Source organism: Myotis nattereri, assembly GCF_964212035.1.
Source record: "Myotis nattereri genome assembly, chromosome: 3".
Taxonomy (NCBI): domain Eukaryota; kingdom Metazoa; phylum Chordata; class Mammalia; order Chiroptera; family Vespertilionidae; genus Myotis; species Myotis nattereri.
Genome location: NC_138077.1, coordinates 48,680,957 through 48,693,826, shown reverse-complemented (window position 1 = coordinate 48,693,826; position 12,870 = coordinate 48,680,957). Strand labels below are relative to the sequence as shown.

The 12,870-nt window shown below is 38.6% G+C and overlaps 1 protein-coding gene across 2 annotated transcripts in view; it reads right to left on the bottom strand.

Annotated features, from left to right (window-relative positions):
• The window catches only part of IL1RAP (interleukin 1 receptor accessory protein), a 165,222-nt gene that overhangs the window by 46,119 nt on the left and 106,233 nt on the right, over positions 1–12,870 (bottom strand). For both annotated transcript variants that reach the window (XR_013995721.1, XM_081087030.1), the window contains exon 3: positions 10,197–10,482. Coding sequence is in view for 1 of the 2 variants with exons in the window: in XM_081087030.1 (XP_080943156.1) it covers positions 10,197–10,482 (286 nt within the window). In the remaining variant the exon portion in view is untranslated. The remainder of the gene's footprint in view (positions 1–10,196; positions 10,483–12,870) is intronic.

The window sequence follows — 12,870 nt, the reverse complement described above, 5'->3', positions numbered from 1 at the left end:
CTCCTTAGATCCAGGAGCCACTGTACCCAGTGGTCAGAGGGGGACCATTCTCCCACTTCAGACACAGCTGCTTCCCACAGCCAATTGGCCTGGAGGTCAATTCCTCCCAGTGATCCTAAAACAACCAAGGCACCAAGAGTGCACCAAGAGTGTCCACCCCAGGTAACTGGGGAGGCTGAGCCACTGGGCCCTACAGGACACCTGGCGCGCAGGCCACTCTATCAACACAGGGAAGCAGCCAAAATGCGGAGACAAAGAAACAGGTCACAATTGGCAGAAACGGAGGAGGACAGACGACTGGATATAGAGTTCAAGGCCACGTTTATAAGGTTTGTCAAGAATTTTATGGAAACCGCCGATAAATTTAATGAATCCCTCAAGGAGTATGGTGAGATCATGGAGGTCATGAAAAAGGACCAACTAGAAATTATGCATACACTGACTGAAATAAAGAATACTTTACAGAGATCCAACAGCAGACAAGAGGATCCCAAGAATCAAGTCAAAGATTTGAAATGCAAAGAAACAAAAAATACCCAACCGAAAAAGAAAAAAGAAAAGAGATTCAAAAAATATGAAGATAGTCTAAGGAACCTCTGGGACAACTTCAAGCGTACCAACATCAGAATTATAGGGGTACCAGAAGGAGAGAGAGGGCAAGATATTGAAAACCTTTTTGAAGAAATAATGACAGAAAACTTCCCCCACCTGGTGAAAGAAATGGACTTACAAGTCCAGGAAGCGCAGAGAACCCCAAACAAAAGGAATCCAAAGAGGACCACACCAAGACACATCATAATTAAAATGCCAAGAGCAAAAGATAAAGAGAGAATCTTAAAAGCAGCAAGAGAAAGACAGTCAGTTACCTACAAGGGAGTACCCATCCGACTGTCAGCTGATTTCTCAACAGAAACCATGCAGGCCAGAAGAGAGTGGCAAGAAATATTCAAAGAGATGAATAGCAAGAACCTGCAACCAAGATTACTTTATCCAGCAAAGCTATCATTCAGAATGGAAGGTCAGATAAAGAGCTTCACGGATAAGAAAAAGCCAAAGGAGTTCATCATCACCAAACCAGCATTATATGAAATGCTGAAAGGTATTCTTTAAGAAGAGGAAGAAGAAAAAGGAACTCTTACCATTTGCCACAGCATGATGGAACTGGAGAGCGGATAAATACCACAAGATCTCACTTATTTGGGGAATATAATGAACAACATAAACTGATGAACAAGGACTGATCCAGAGACGGAGAGGCATTGATTGGACTGTCGGGCCTTGGAGGGAAGGTAGGGGAGGGTGGGGGCAAGGGGGAAAGATCAACCAAAGGACTTATATGCAAGCATATAGTCCTAACCAATGGACACGGACAACGGGGGGGGGGGGTGAGCGGGGAGTGGGGGGGTAGAGGGTACACATATGTAATATCTTAATCAATAAAAAATATTAAAAAAAAATAACAAAATGTCTACCAGGAAAAAGTATTCTATGGGTGAAAGTTATAAAAGGTAAATTTTAGTTTAATTAGATACATTTTCTGATTTTTTAAAAAAGGTGATGAACAGTGATTGACCTGACTTTTATAGCTCCAAAAGTCAAATCTGGATGTCATCTTAATAAGGTATTAAATAAAGAATAGGAGACAGAAGATGGCGGCCGACGGGATGCAGGCTGCAAGATAGTGTGTGAGTGAGTGAAAGGAGAGCACGTGGACATGCAGGGAGTGTCTGTAATTTTGAGTGAGGGACATCTATATTCCACAGGACTTTTGGAGACTGTCTGGTCTCCCCTGGCCAGGCAGCCTCTACTACTGCTGAAATCTCTCTTGGAGTGGCTGGGTCTGCTGCAGAGACTGCACCATTTTGAAGGGGAGAGCGACTGTTATCAGAAGCCCACTATTACCTTCAACTGGGGAGACCTCGGATACCTCCCGGGACCCTACAACCACAACACCCAGGGACCAGCTGCCTCAGCTGCAAACCCACTAACACTGAGACTCCAGCTTCCCTGGCCGCAGGTGCCTACAAAGTGGGGGAGACAAAGCAGCACCAAATACAGGTGGGCCCTGTGCCTTCTCACAGAGGAGATAGAAGGAACAGCTGACTTGAATAACATCCACCTGGAATTAGCAAATTAAACACAGCTGGTGAGGCAATCTGTGAAAAGTCAAAGATTGCCAAGAAAGAGTCAACGCAGGAAAGAGAGAGCTACATACCAGACACCCAGAGAGGAGTGAACATGAGGAGACAAAGAAACAGCCCCCATAGGAAAGAAAAGCAGGACTCACAGGAAACGGAAGTAAATGAAATAGAGGCAAGCAATATGTTAGAGAAAGAATTCAGAGCAATGGTCATAAGGACATTGAAAAGGATGGAAGACAAATTCAATAATATGTGTAAGAACCAAGAAGAAATGAAAAATGACATCACTGCAATAAAGAACACAATATAAAGCATCAACAGTACACTACAAGAAGCAGAGGACCACATCATGAGCTAGAAGACAAGGTAGGAAAAAACACCCAAGCTGAGCAGAAACTGGAAAAAAATCTTTAAAAAAAGGAGGAGAGCCTAAGGAAACTGTGGGACAACATGAAACGAAACAACATCTGCATAATATGGGTCCCAGAAGGAGAGGAAACTGAGCAAGGAATAGAAAACCTATTTGAAGAAATAATGACAGAAAACTTCCCTGATATTGAGAAGAAGAAAACACTCACATAAGTCCAAGAAGCTCACAGAGTCTCAAACAAAATGAACCGAAAAAGACCGATTCCAAGACACATTATAGTTAAATTAGCAAACACCAATGACAAAGTAAGAATCTTAAAGGCTGCCAGAGAGAGACATAAAGTTACCTACAAAGGGTCTCCTATCAGACTACCGACTGAATTCTCAACAGAAACACAGCAGGCCAGAAGGGAATGGAATGAAATACACAAAGTCACGCAAAGGAGGGGTCTGAATCAAAGAATACTCTACCCAGCAAGGCTATCAATCAAATTTGAGGGTGAAATCAGGAGTTTCACAGACGAAAAAGGACTAATGGAATTTATTACAACCAAACCAGCAATGCAAGAAATGCTAAAGGGACAGCTGTAAAAATAAGAAATAGGAAGGGAAGAAGGAATACAGGCATAAAGAACAAAAAATGGCAACAAATAAGTGCCTATCAATAATAACTTTAAATGTAAATGGTTTACCTGCCCCAATCAAAAGACATAGGGTAGCTGAGTGGATAAGAAAACATGACCTACATCTCTACTGTCTACAGGAGACCCACCTCAGAACAAACGACTCACACAGACTGATGGTAAAGGGATAGCAAAAGGTTTTTCAGGTGAATGGAAAAGAAAATAAAGCTGGGGTAGCAATACTTATATCTGACAAATTAGACATCAAAGTGAAGGCCATAACAAGAGAAAAGGAAGGCCACTTCATAATACTAAAGGGAGACATTCAAGAAGAAGAAATAACTCTGGTAAACATATATGCACCCAATACAGGAACACCCAAATATATTAAAAACAAAAAAAACAACAACAAACAAACAAAAAACTTCTGGAGGATATCAAGGGACAGATCGACAACAATACAGTCATAGTAGGGGACTTTAACACCCAACTAACACCACTGGATACAACCTCTAAACAAAAAATCATCAAAGAAACATCAATCCTAAATGACTCACAAGATCAGATGGAATTAATGGACATCTTCAGAACATTTCACCCCAAAGCCACAGAGTATATATTCTTCTCAAGCACACAGGGGTCATTTTCAAAGATAGACCACATATTCAGACACAAGCAAAGTCTCTTCAAATTCAAGAAGATAGAAATCATATCAAGCATCTTCTCAGATCACAATGGCATAAAATCAGAAATCAACTACAATAAAAACAATGAAAAAATCAAACACCTGGAGGCTAAATAGCATGCTATTAAACAATGATTGGGTTACCAAAGAGACCAAAAGAAGAAATAAAAAGCATCATGGCAACAAGTGACAATGAAAACACAACAATCCAAAATCTATGGGACACAGTGAAAGCAGTCTTGAGAGGGAAGTTCATAGCTCTACAGGCCTACCTCTAAAAACAAGAAAAAATGGTAATAAATTATGTAATCCTACAACTGATAGAGTTAGAAAGAGAGCAACAAGAAAAGCCAAGAGCAAGCAGAAGCAATGAATGATAAAGATCAGAGTGGAAATAAATGACAAAAAAACCCAAAAAACAATACAAAAGATCAACAAAACCAAGAGCTGGTTCTTTGAAAGGATAAACAAGATTGATGAACCTCTAGTCAGGATCACTAAGAAGCAGAGTGAGAGGACCCAAATAAAATCAGAAATGAAAGAGTTGAAGTAACAACTGATCCCACAGAAATACAAAGGATTATAAAAAAAAATACTATGAATAGCTCCATTCCAACAAAATGGACAATCTAGACAAAATGGACCTATTCTTAGAAAAAACAAGCTCCCAAAACTCAATCAGGAAGATAATAAAACCTGAATAGGCCTATAAGGACCAAAGAAATTGAAGCAGTGATCAAAAATCTTCCAGGAATCAAAAGCCCTGGTCCAACGGCTTTACAGGGGAGTTCTACCAAGCATTCAGAACTAAAACCTATCCTCCTCAGACTATTCCAAAAAATTTAAGGGGAAGGCACATTTCCAAGCTCTTTCTATAAAGCCAGCATTACCCTAATTCCAAAACCAGATAAAGACACCACGAAAAAAGAGAATTACAGGCCAATATCCTTGATGAACATTGATGCTAAAATCCTCAACAAAATTTCGGCAAATTGGATCTAGCAGTACATTAGAAACATCATACACCATGACCAAGTGGGATTTATTCTGGGGATGCAAAGATGGTACAATATCTGCAAATCAATAACTGTGACACATCACATGAACAGATTGAGAGACAAAAATCACATAATCATATCAATCAATGCAGAAAAAGCATTTGACAAAATCCAACACCATTTCTTGATGAAAACTCTCAGTAAAGTGGGAATAGAGGGGTCATACCTCAACATAATAAAAGCCTTATATGACAAACCTACAGCCAACATCATACTCAATGGGAAAAACTAAACTCGTTTCCACTGAGAACGGGAATAAGACAGGGATGCCCACTTTCACCACTCCTGTTCAATATAGTACTGGAAATGCTAGTCATAGTGATAGGACAAGAAGAATAAATAAAAGGTATCCAAATTGGAAAAAAAGAAGTAAAACTGTCCTTATTCACAGATGACATGATACTATACATAGAAAAACCCAAAGACTCCATAAAAAAACTACTAGACCTAATAAATGAATTTGGCAATGTAGCAGGATACAAAATTAACACCCAGAAATCTAAGGCATTTTTATACACCAATAATAAACTCACAGAAAGAGAAACAAACAAACAAAAAACCAATCCCATTTACCATTGCACCAAAAAAATTAAGATACTTAGGAATAAACTTAACTAAGGAGGTAAAAGACTTGTACTCGGAAAACTATAGGACATTGAAAAAAAGAGATAGAGGAAGACATAAACAAATGGAAGAACATACCATGTTCATAGATTGGTAGAATCAACATCATTAAAATGTCCATACTTCCCAAAGCAATCTACAGATTCAATGCAATCCCCATTAAAATACCAACAGCATACTTCAAAGATCTAGAACAAACACTTCAAAAATGTATCTGGAATAAAAAAAGACACTGAATAGCCACAGTAATCATGCGAAAGAAGAACAAAATTGGAGGGATCACAATACCAGATATTAAGCTATCTTACCAAGCCATAGTTCTCAAAACTGCCTGGTACTGGCACAAGAACGGACATATATATCAGTGGAACAGAACAGAGAACCCAGAAATCGACCCAAGCCATTATGCTCAATTAATATTTGACAAAGGAAGCAAGAGCATACAATGAAGTCAAGACAGTCTTTTCAATAAACGGTGCTGGGAAATTTGGTTAGATACATGTACAGAAATGAAACTAGATCAACAACTTACACCATACACAAAACCAAACTCAAAATGGCTAAAGGACTTTAATGAAGATGGGAAATCATAAAAATACTACAAGACTCTAGAGCCATCAAAATAGCAGACATATGTCTTAGCAATATCTTTACAGACACAGCTCCTAGGGAAATGGAGACTAAGGAGAAAATAAACAAGTGGGACTACATCAAAATAAAAAGCTTCTGCACAGCAAAAGAAACCATCAACATAAGAATAAGAAAGCCCACTGCATGGGAGAACATATTTGCCAATGCTATTTCAGATAAGGGTTTAATCTTCAAAATTTACAGAGAACTCATACAACTTAACAAAAGGAAGATAAATAATTCAATCAAAAAATGGGCAAAGGACCTAAATAGACACTTTTCAAAAGAGGACATACAGAAGACCAAGAGACATATGAAAACATGCTCAAAGTCACTAATCATCTGAGAAATACAAATCAAAACAACAATGAGATAACATGTCACACCTGTCAGAATGGCTATCATCAACAAATCAACATAAGACAAGTGCTGGTGAGGATGTGGAGAAAAAGAACAAGGAACCCTTGTGCACTACTGGTGGGAATGCAGACTGGTACAGCCACTGTGAAAGACAGTATGGAGTTTCCTCAAAATTTAAAAATGGAACTCCCATTTGACCCAGTAATCCCACTTCTAGGACTATATCCCAAGAAACCAGAAACACCAATCAGAAAGGATATATGCACCCTTATGTTCATAGCAGCACAATTTATAATAAGTAAGATTGGAAACAGCCTAAGTGCCCATCATCGGATGAGTGGATTAAAAAACAGTGATACATCTACACAATGGAATACTACGCCACTATAAAAAAGAAGGAATTCTTACCATTTGAACAGCATGGATGGAACTGGAGAGCATTATGCTAAGCAAAATAAGCCAGTTGGAGAAAGATAAATATCACATGATCTCACTCATATGTGGGATATAATGATCAACATAATTTCATGAACAAGAATAGATCCAGAGACAAATGGCAGGGGAGTTGAGGGGGGCAGGGATAGAGAGCAACCAAAGGACTTGTATGCATGCATATTAACATAACCAGTGGAAACAAGCACAGGGGCAGTGGTGGCTTGCCAGGGGTGGGAATGGCTGGGAGGTGGGGGTCAACTGAGGAAAAAGGAGACATGTGTAAAACTTTAGACAATAAATAAATAAAATTAAATTTAAAAAAGAAAGAATAAAACCCTGCTCGTGGGGCTCAATGTTTGAGCATTGACTTATGAATCAGGAGGTCAGGGTTCGATTCCCAGTTAGGGCATATGCTTGGCTGGGATGTGCAACAGGCGGACGATCAGTGATTCTCTCTCATCATTGATGTTCCTCTCCCTTTCCCTCTCCCTCTCCCTTCCTATCTGAAATCAATAATAGTTTTTTAAGAGAAAGTATACAAGCAGTAGAATCCTATAAATTGAATCTTATCCTGATGGCCTAAAGACATCAGGCTATTATTTCAGTGGTTCAGTTTGTCATTCTGTTTAGGAATCACCTTAGGACAATGAGAAGCTTCTGGTGCCTGCACCAGGCAAGTATAATTTTAGATTTTTCTTTAGAGACATAGAAAATAGACATGCAAACTGAAGAGACAATCTGAAAATGAATACATAACATTAAAGGTATACTTAGGCCTTAACTGCCATGTATCTCTGCTCCTATAATGTCAGAGAAGGCTAGAAAAGTTTGGGGAAGAGCTCTAGCCCATGGTCGGCAAACTGCGGCTCGTGAGCCACATGCGGCTCTTTGGCCCCTTGAATGTGGCTCTTTCTAAGCCTTAGGAGTACCCTAATTAAGTTAATAACAATGTACCTACCTATATAGTTTAAGTTTAAAATATTTGGCTCTCAAAAGAAATTTCAATCGTTGTACTGTTGATTTTTGGCTCTGTTGACTAATAAGTTTGCCGACCACTGCTCTACACCATTAGAAGGTTGATTAGGAAAAGGAAATAGATTCTGAAGCACTAGAATGTATTGTATAGTAGAAACCAAGGTCACTCAGAAAGTGATTGATGATCCCTTCCCAGGTAATTGCTAATGTCCATGTGGGAATATTAATGATTAACAATTGTCAAAAATGGAAAGGAGCTCAAAGGACATTTAGGCTGACTTTCTTATGCAAATATCAGACATGTATTGACTTGGTTATGGTCACCAGCTAAGTAGTGGCAGAGCTGGGATGGTAATCTAGGTTTCTGTCTTCTCATCCAGTACTCTTTCCACTAATAACTTTTCTAACTTTTCCTACAAAGTACTAGGGTATAATGTACACTTGACTATTTGAGACTCCTTGAAGCCCATGCACCAGTTTAGAGTCCACTCCAATAAAATTAAACAGTCATGTGAAAGCCTCAGAAAGGCCTTCAGCGTTTCTAGGGACTCCCAAGACCCCAGTGATCAAAATGTGTTTCTGTGATAGAAATTAGGTCCTTCTTCACTTAATCATTACACGGTTTTAATTTATCTAACACAGTCCTAGTTCTCTATCAGAGAACAGTTAACACCTCTGAGTGACAGGGGCATCAGAAGAAGGTTTGGGTTACCTATTGTTATGTTATTCTAAATTGTTGCATTGGTATAGGCCCTGAATAGTGTCCTCCCAAAATTCATATGAGGAAGACTAACTCCCAGTACCTCATAATATGACTGTATTTGGAGATAACTTTTGAAAAGGATAATTAAGGTCAAATGAGGTCATATAGGTAGACCCTAATCCAATATGACTAATGTTTTTAGAAGAGATTAGGACACAGAAGACACGGGGAGTGGGGGAATGGGGGGGTAGGCAGAGGGGACCATATGAAGACATGGAGAGAATACAGTCATCTACAAATCAAGAAGAGATGAATGAAACCAACCCTGTCAACATCTTGATCTTGGAATTCTAGCCTCCAGAACTGTGAGAAAACAAAATTTTTATTGTTTAAACCACTCAGTCCATGGTATTTTGTTATGGCAGCCCTAGAAAACCAATGCACTCATTAAATAGTAGGACACAATGTAAAAAAGTAATTCCATAACACAGATGGGAGTTTAAAAGACAAAGTAAAGCCTGGAAGCCAAAAAGAACTTTGGGGGAAAAAGTAGCCAAAGAACTAAGCTTTAAAATGATTATTCTTTAGAAAGGCTTTAGTTTAATTTTTCCTCCTCAGAGCAAAAACATTAATTGGCAGTAAAAGAAATATAGGTATATTGTGGAGTAACATGCAAAATTTACATGAACTTCCAAGAAAAAAGTGAATCTGAAAGAAATGTTGCATACTGATAGAGTGCTTTGCATTATATTCTTAGATCCCCAGGGATATGGTGCCCATTTGCTTCTCAGGGGAATTTTGGTAGAAAAATTGAAAAGCACTGTTCTAAATATATCTGATGCCTCCCAGATAGTCTTCCTTCTATAAAAGGCACCTCCATGTTTTATTCCGTGCCAAGCACTTTGAAAGATGACAATAGCAGATACAAATGGGTTCTACTCCCTGCCCTGCTTGTTGTCTAGAGCAGTGGTTCTCAACCTTCCTAATGCCACAACCCTTTAATGCAGTTGCTCATGTTGTGGTGACCACCAACCATAAAATTATTATCATTGCTATTTCATAACTGTAATTTTGCTACTGTTATGAATCGTAATATAAATATCTGATATGCAGGATGTATTTTCATTGTTACAAATTGAACATAATGAAAGCATAGTGATTAATCACAAAAACAATATGTAATTACAAATGTGTTTTCCGATGGTCTTAGGCGAACCCAGTGAAAGGGTCGTTGGACCCCCAAAGGGGTCGCGACCCACAGTTGAGAACCGCTGGTCTAGAGGAATTGATGCTTCCAGGTGGGACAGAAGTGTAGGCAGCTTCCAATGTCAGGGAAAGGGGACAAATAAACAAAGCTCTCCCTTTAGACAACCTTGCTATATGTCAGGATTTGAAAAGGAACCACCTACGAAGAATGTTCTCAGAAGCACAACCATTTCTCCTCACACATCTTTTAGCCAAACTTAGCTGAGCCGCTGAGGTGAAGTGTTAGATGCTTCCTCCCCCTCTCCAGATTCATGGCACATACATCATCTGGATAAAGGCCTGGGGACTAAATGCAAAAGACCATGTCACCATCAAAAGTCAGACTACCTTAGCATGCAGGTGTAGTTGCCCGTGTCATTGAGGAGGGTGGGCCGGAACCAGAGCACGTCTTTCTCCTTACTAATGCGGTTCTCTGGGAGACGGAAGTTAATTGGCTCCTCAAGGTCCCGGTCCTGCCTAGTCCAATACCAGATCAGAGTAAGGCCAGCTGAATGGGCTGTGCTGTAGTTATATTTCAAGAAGTGTTCAAAGAGTGGGCACTTGATGCGAGCTGGCTCATCTTCAAACACTTGGATCTGCCTCATGGTATCTAGTCCCCAGTCATCGCAGCGTTCTGGAACAATCAAAAAGAAAAGGCAGATGAGTCACCTCACACTTTCTCTCCAGATACCCAATCTTTCCCAGGAACTTCCTTCTCTAGTCATCTTCAATCACCTCTCTTTAATAACTGCATATAACAGGCACCTGTGAAGTGAAGAAATGACTTTCCCCTTATTCCTTTACCATTTTATGACTATCTCTTGGCTAATAATTGGATTTAATAGTTTGATCCCACTGAACTCTGAAAGAAATGGGGGAGAATCTCACCTGAAAAATAAGTCATGTAGGGATCTCATGGGGCAGGGATCTCAGCTGTTACATCACACTCCCTTCTCTTTTGGAAATTGAGACATGCCATTGTATACAAGAAGGATCATTTATTCTTTAATTGAGGGTTTAATAAATGCCTGCCATGTTCCCCCTTAGCTTAGTTAAGCCTGTAAGTACAATAGTGAGCAAGAGCAGACATGGTTCCTGACCTTGTTGAACTTACAGTCTAGTGAGGAAGTACTTAGGTAAGTACTACTTTACAACTGTGATAAGTGCTAAGAAGTGCTTGGTGTTATGAGAGCATATATATTTGTAATAATTGGAAATTTGTGCTAGTGTTGCTCAGCCATGAAATAAATAAAATGTTACACAAATGGTAAAAAGGGCTCCTGACTTCAGGGCTAGATCTGAGCTCTCCATTAGCAATAAAACCTGAGCCACATTTGTAATTTCAGATATCCTAGTTGCCACAGTAAAACATTTTAAAAAGCAGGTAAAATTATTTTTGCATATTTTGTTAAACTTGATATATCCCAAGCACTCTTAATACACTAATGAGCTGTTTTATATTTGCATTCTTTTTTTTGGTACAAGTCTTCAGAATCCGACGTGCTTAACACCTACAGCGCATCTCATTTTTAGCTAGTCGTGTGTGTCTACTGGACACCAGGTTAGAGAGCAGGCCTTAAGAAGTCAAGAGGTTTCAGTGACACTCATACGGGAACAAAGGCGCTACAATTTCAATGACTCAGAGTCAAATACATCGATAATGACCTTTATAATTTATTTTTATAATGAAAAGTAATCACTTGTACATACTAGAAAATGATAATAAATTACCTTTTTATGATATATGGATGGAGAGTTCTAGATCTCATCACATGGAGACAAGAACAGAGAAACCAGGGGTGATAGAGTATTAAAAGGTCCAAAGCAATCACCTTAAAACAGTTTTCTTTTTTCCTCACAACCCTTACATACTTACATATATTCACATGCATATGTGTGTATGCATTTTTAACTATGTAATATTCCCGACATTTCAGCTGACATTAAAACTTTTCATCCTAAGTATAAACATTAAAAATATACCCTAATGTTATATTTTAAGTAATGATCTTTTAAAATAGTTATACCACTTTTTAAATTACAGTCAATTAAATAGTGATTTGCCATACACCAATATCCACCTAAAATATGTAAACAAGCTTTATTTTAACCATTGGTAATTCTATTCTGTTCCTTTTTCTCCTTGACCTTGTATTAATTCCACTATCTTCATACATAATCTTATTTTAATAAAATAGATTTCTGGTATTTTTTTTACTTTTTTATTACTTTACTTTTCTGTGCAATATACAATGCTCTTTGTTGAAAAGTTGAATTTTATTATGATTGTAATATATACAACTTAAATAATACATAGTATTTTCAACTTTATAAGTATTTAGTAAATATAAAATTATATTGGAAATCATCTCTTGATAATAATCAGAATGGGCTACTTTTGAATGAAAGGGGTTAGGCATTACTTGAAAATGTTTTATGTATATGTAAGCATTGAGAAAATCTGTCCATAGCCAAGAACAAAACAGGTTTACTTCTAGCAAGGTTATTCAGTCTTTAAACTCCTTTAGAGTTTTATGCCCCATTTATACTTTTATCATAACAAATTATTTTTAATGACCTATCACTTAACATCTCTGGAAGATAAAGTTTGAATAAACAGACCTAATTCACATTCCTTCCTATATCCACATCCTCCGCTCTCCTTTCTCTCTCTCTCTCTCTCTCTCTCTCTCTCTCTCTCTCTCTCTCTCTCTCTCTCTCTCTCTCTCTCTCTCCCTCTCTCTGCCATGTGAGGACAAAGTAAAAAAAAGCCCTTTGCAAACTGGGGGGAAAGTTCTCACCAGACACCTAATCTGTCAGTGTCTTGATCTTGGAATTCTCAGCCTCCTGAACTGTAATACATGTGTGTTGTTTAAACCACCAATCTGTGGTATTCTTTTACAGCAGCCAGAACTGACTAAGATATCCAGGAAAACCTGAATGAGAGACCACCAGCAACAGGAGACCACCAGCACTTTCACCAGCACACTGTCTGGCCTTTCACCCCTGACCAGTGATGCAA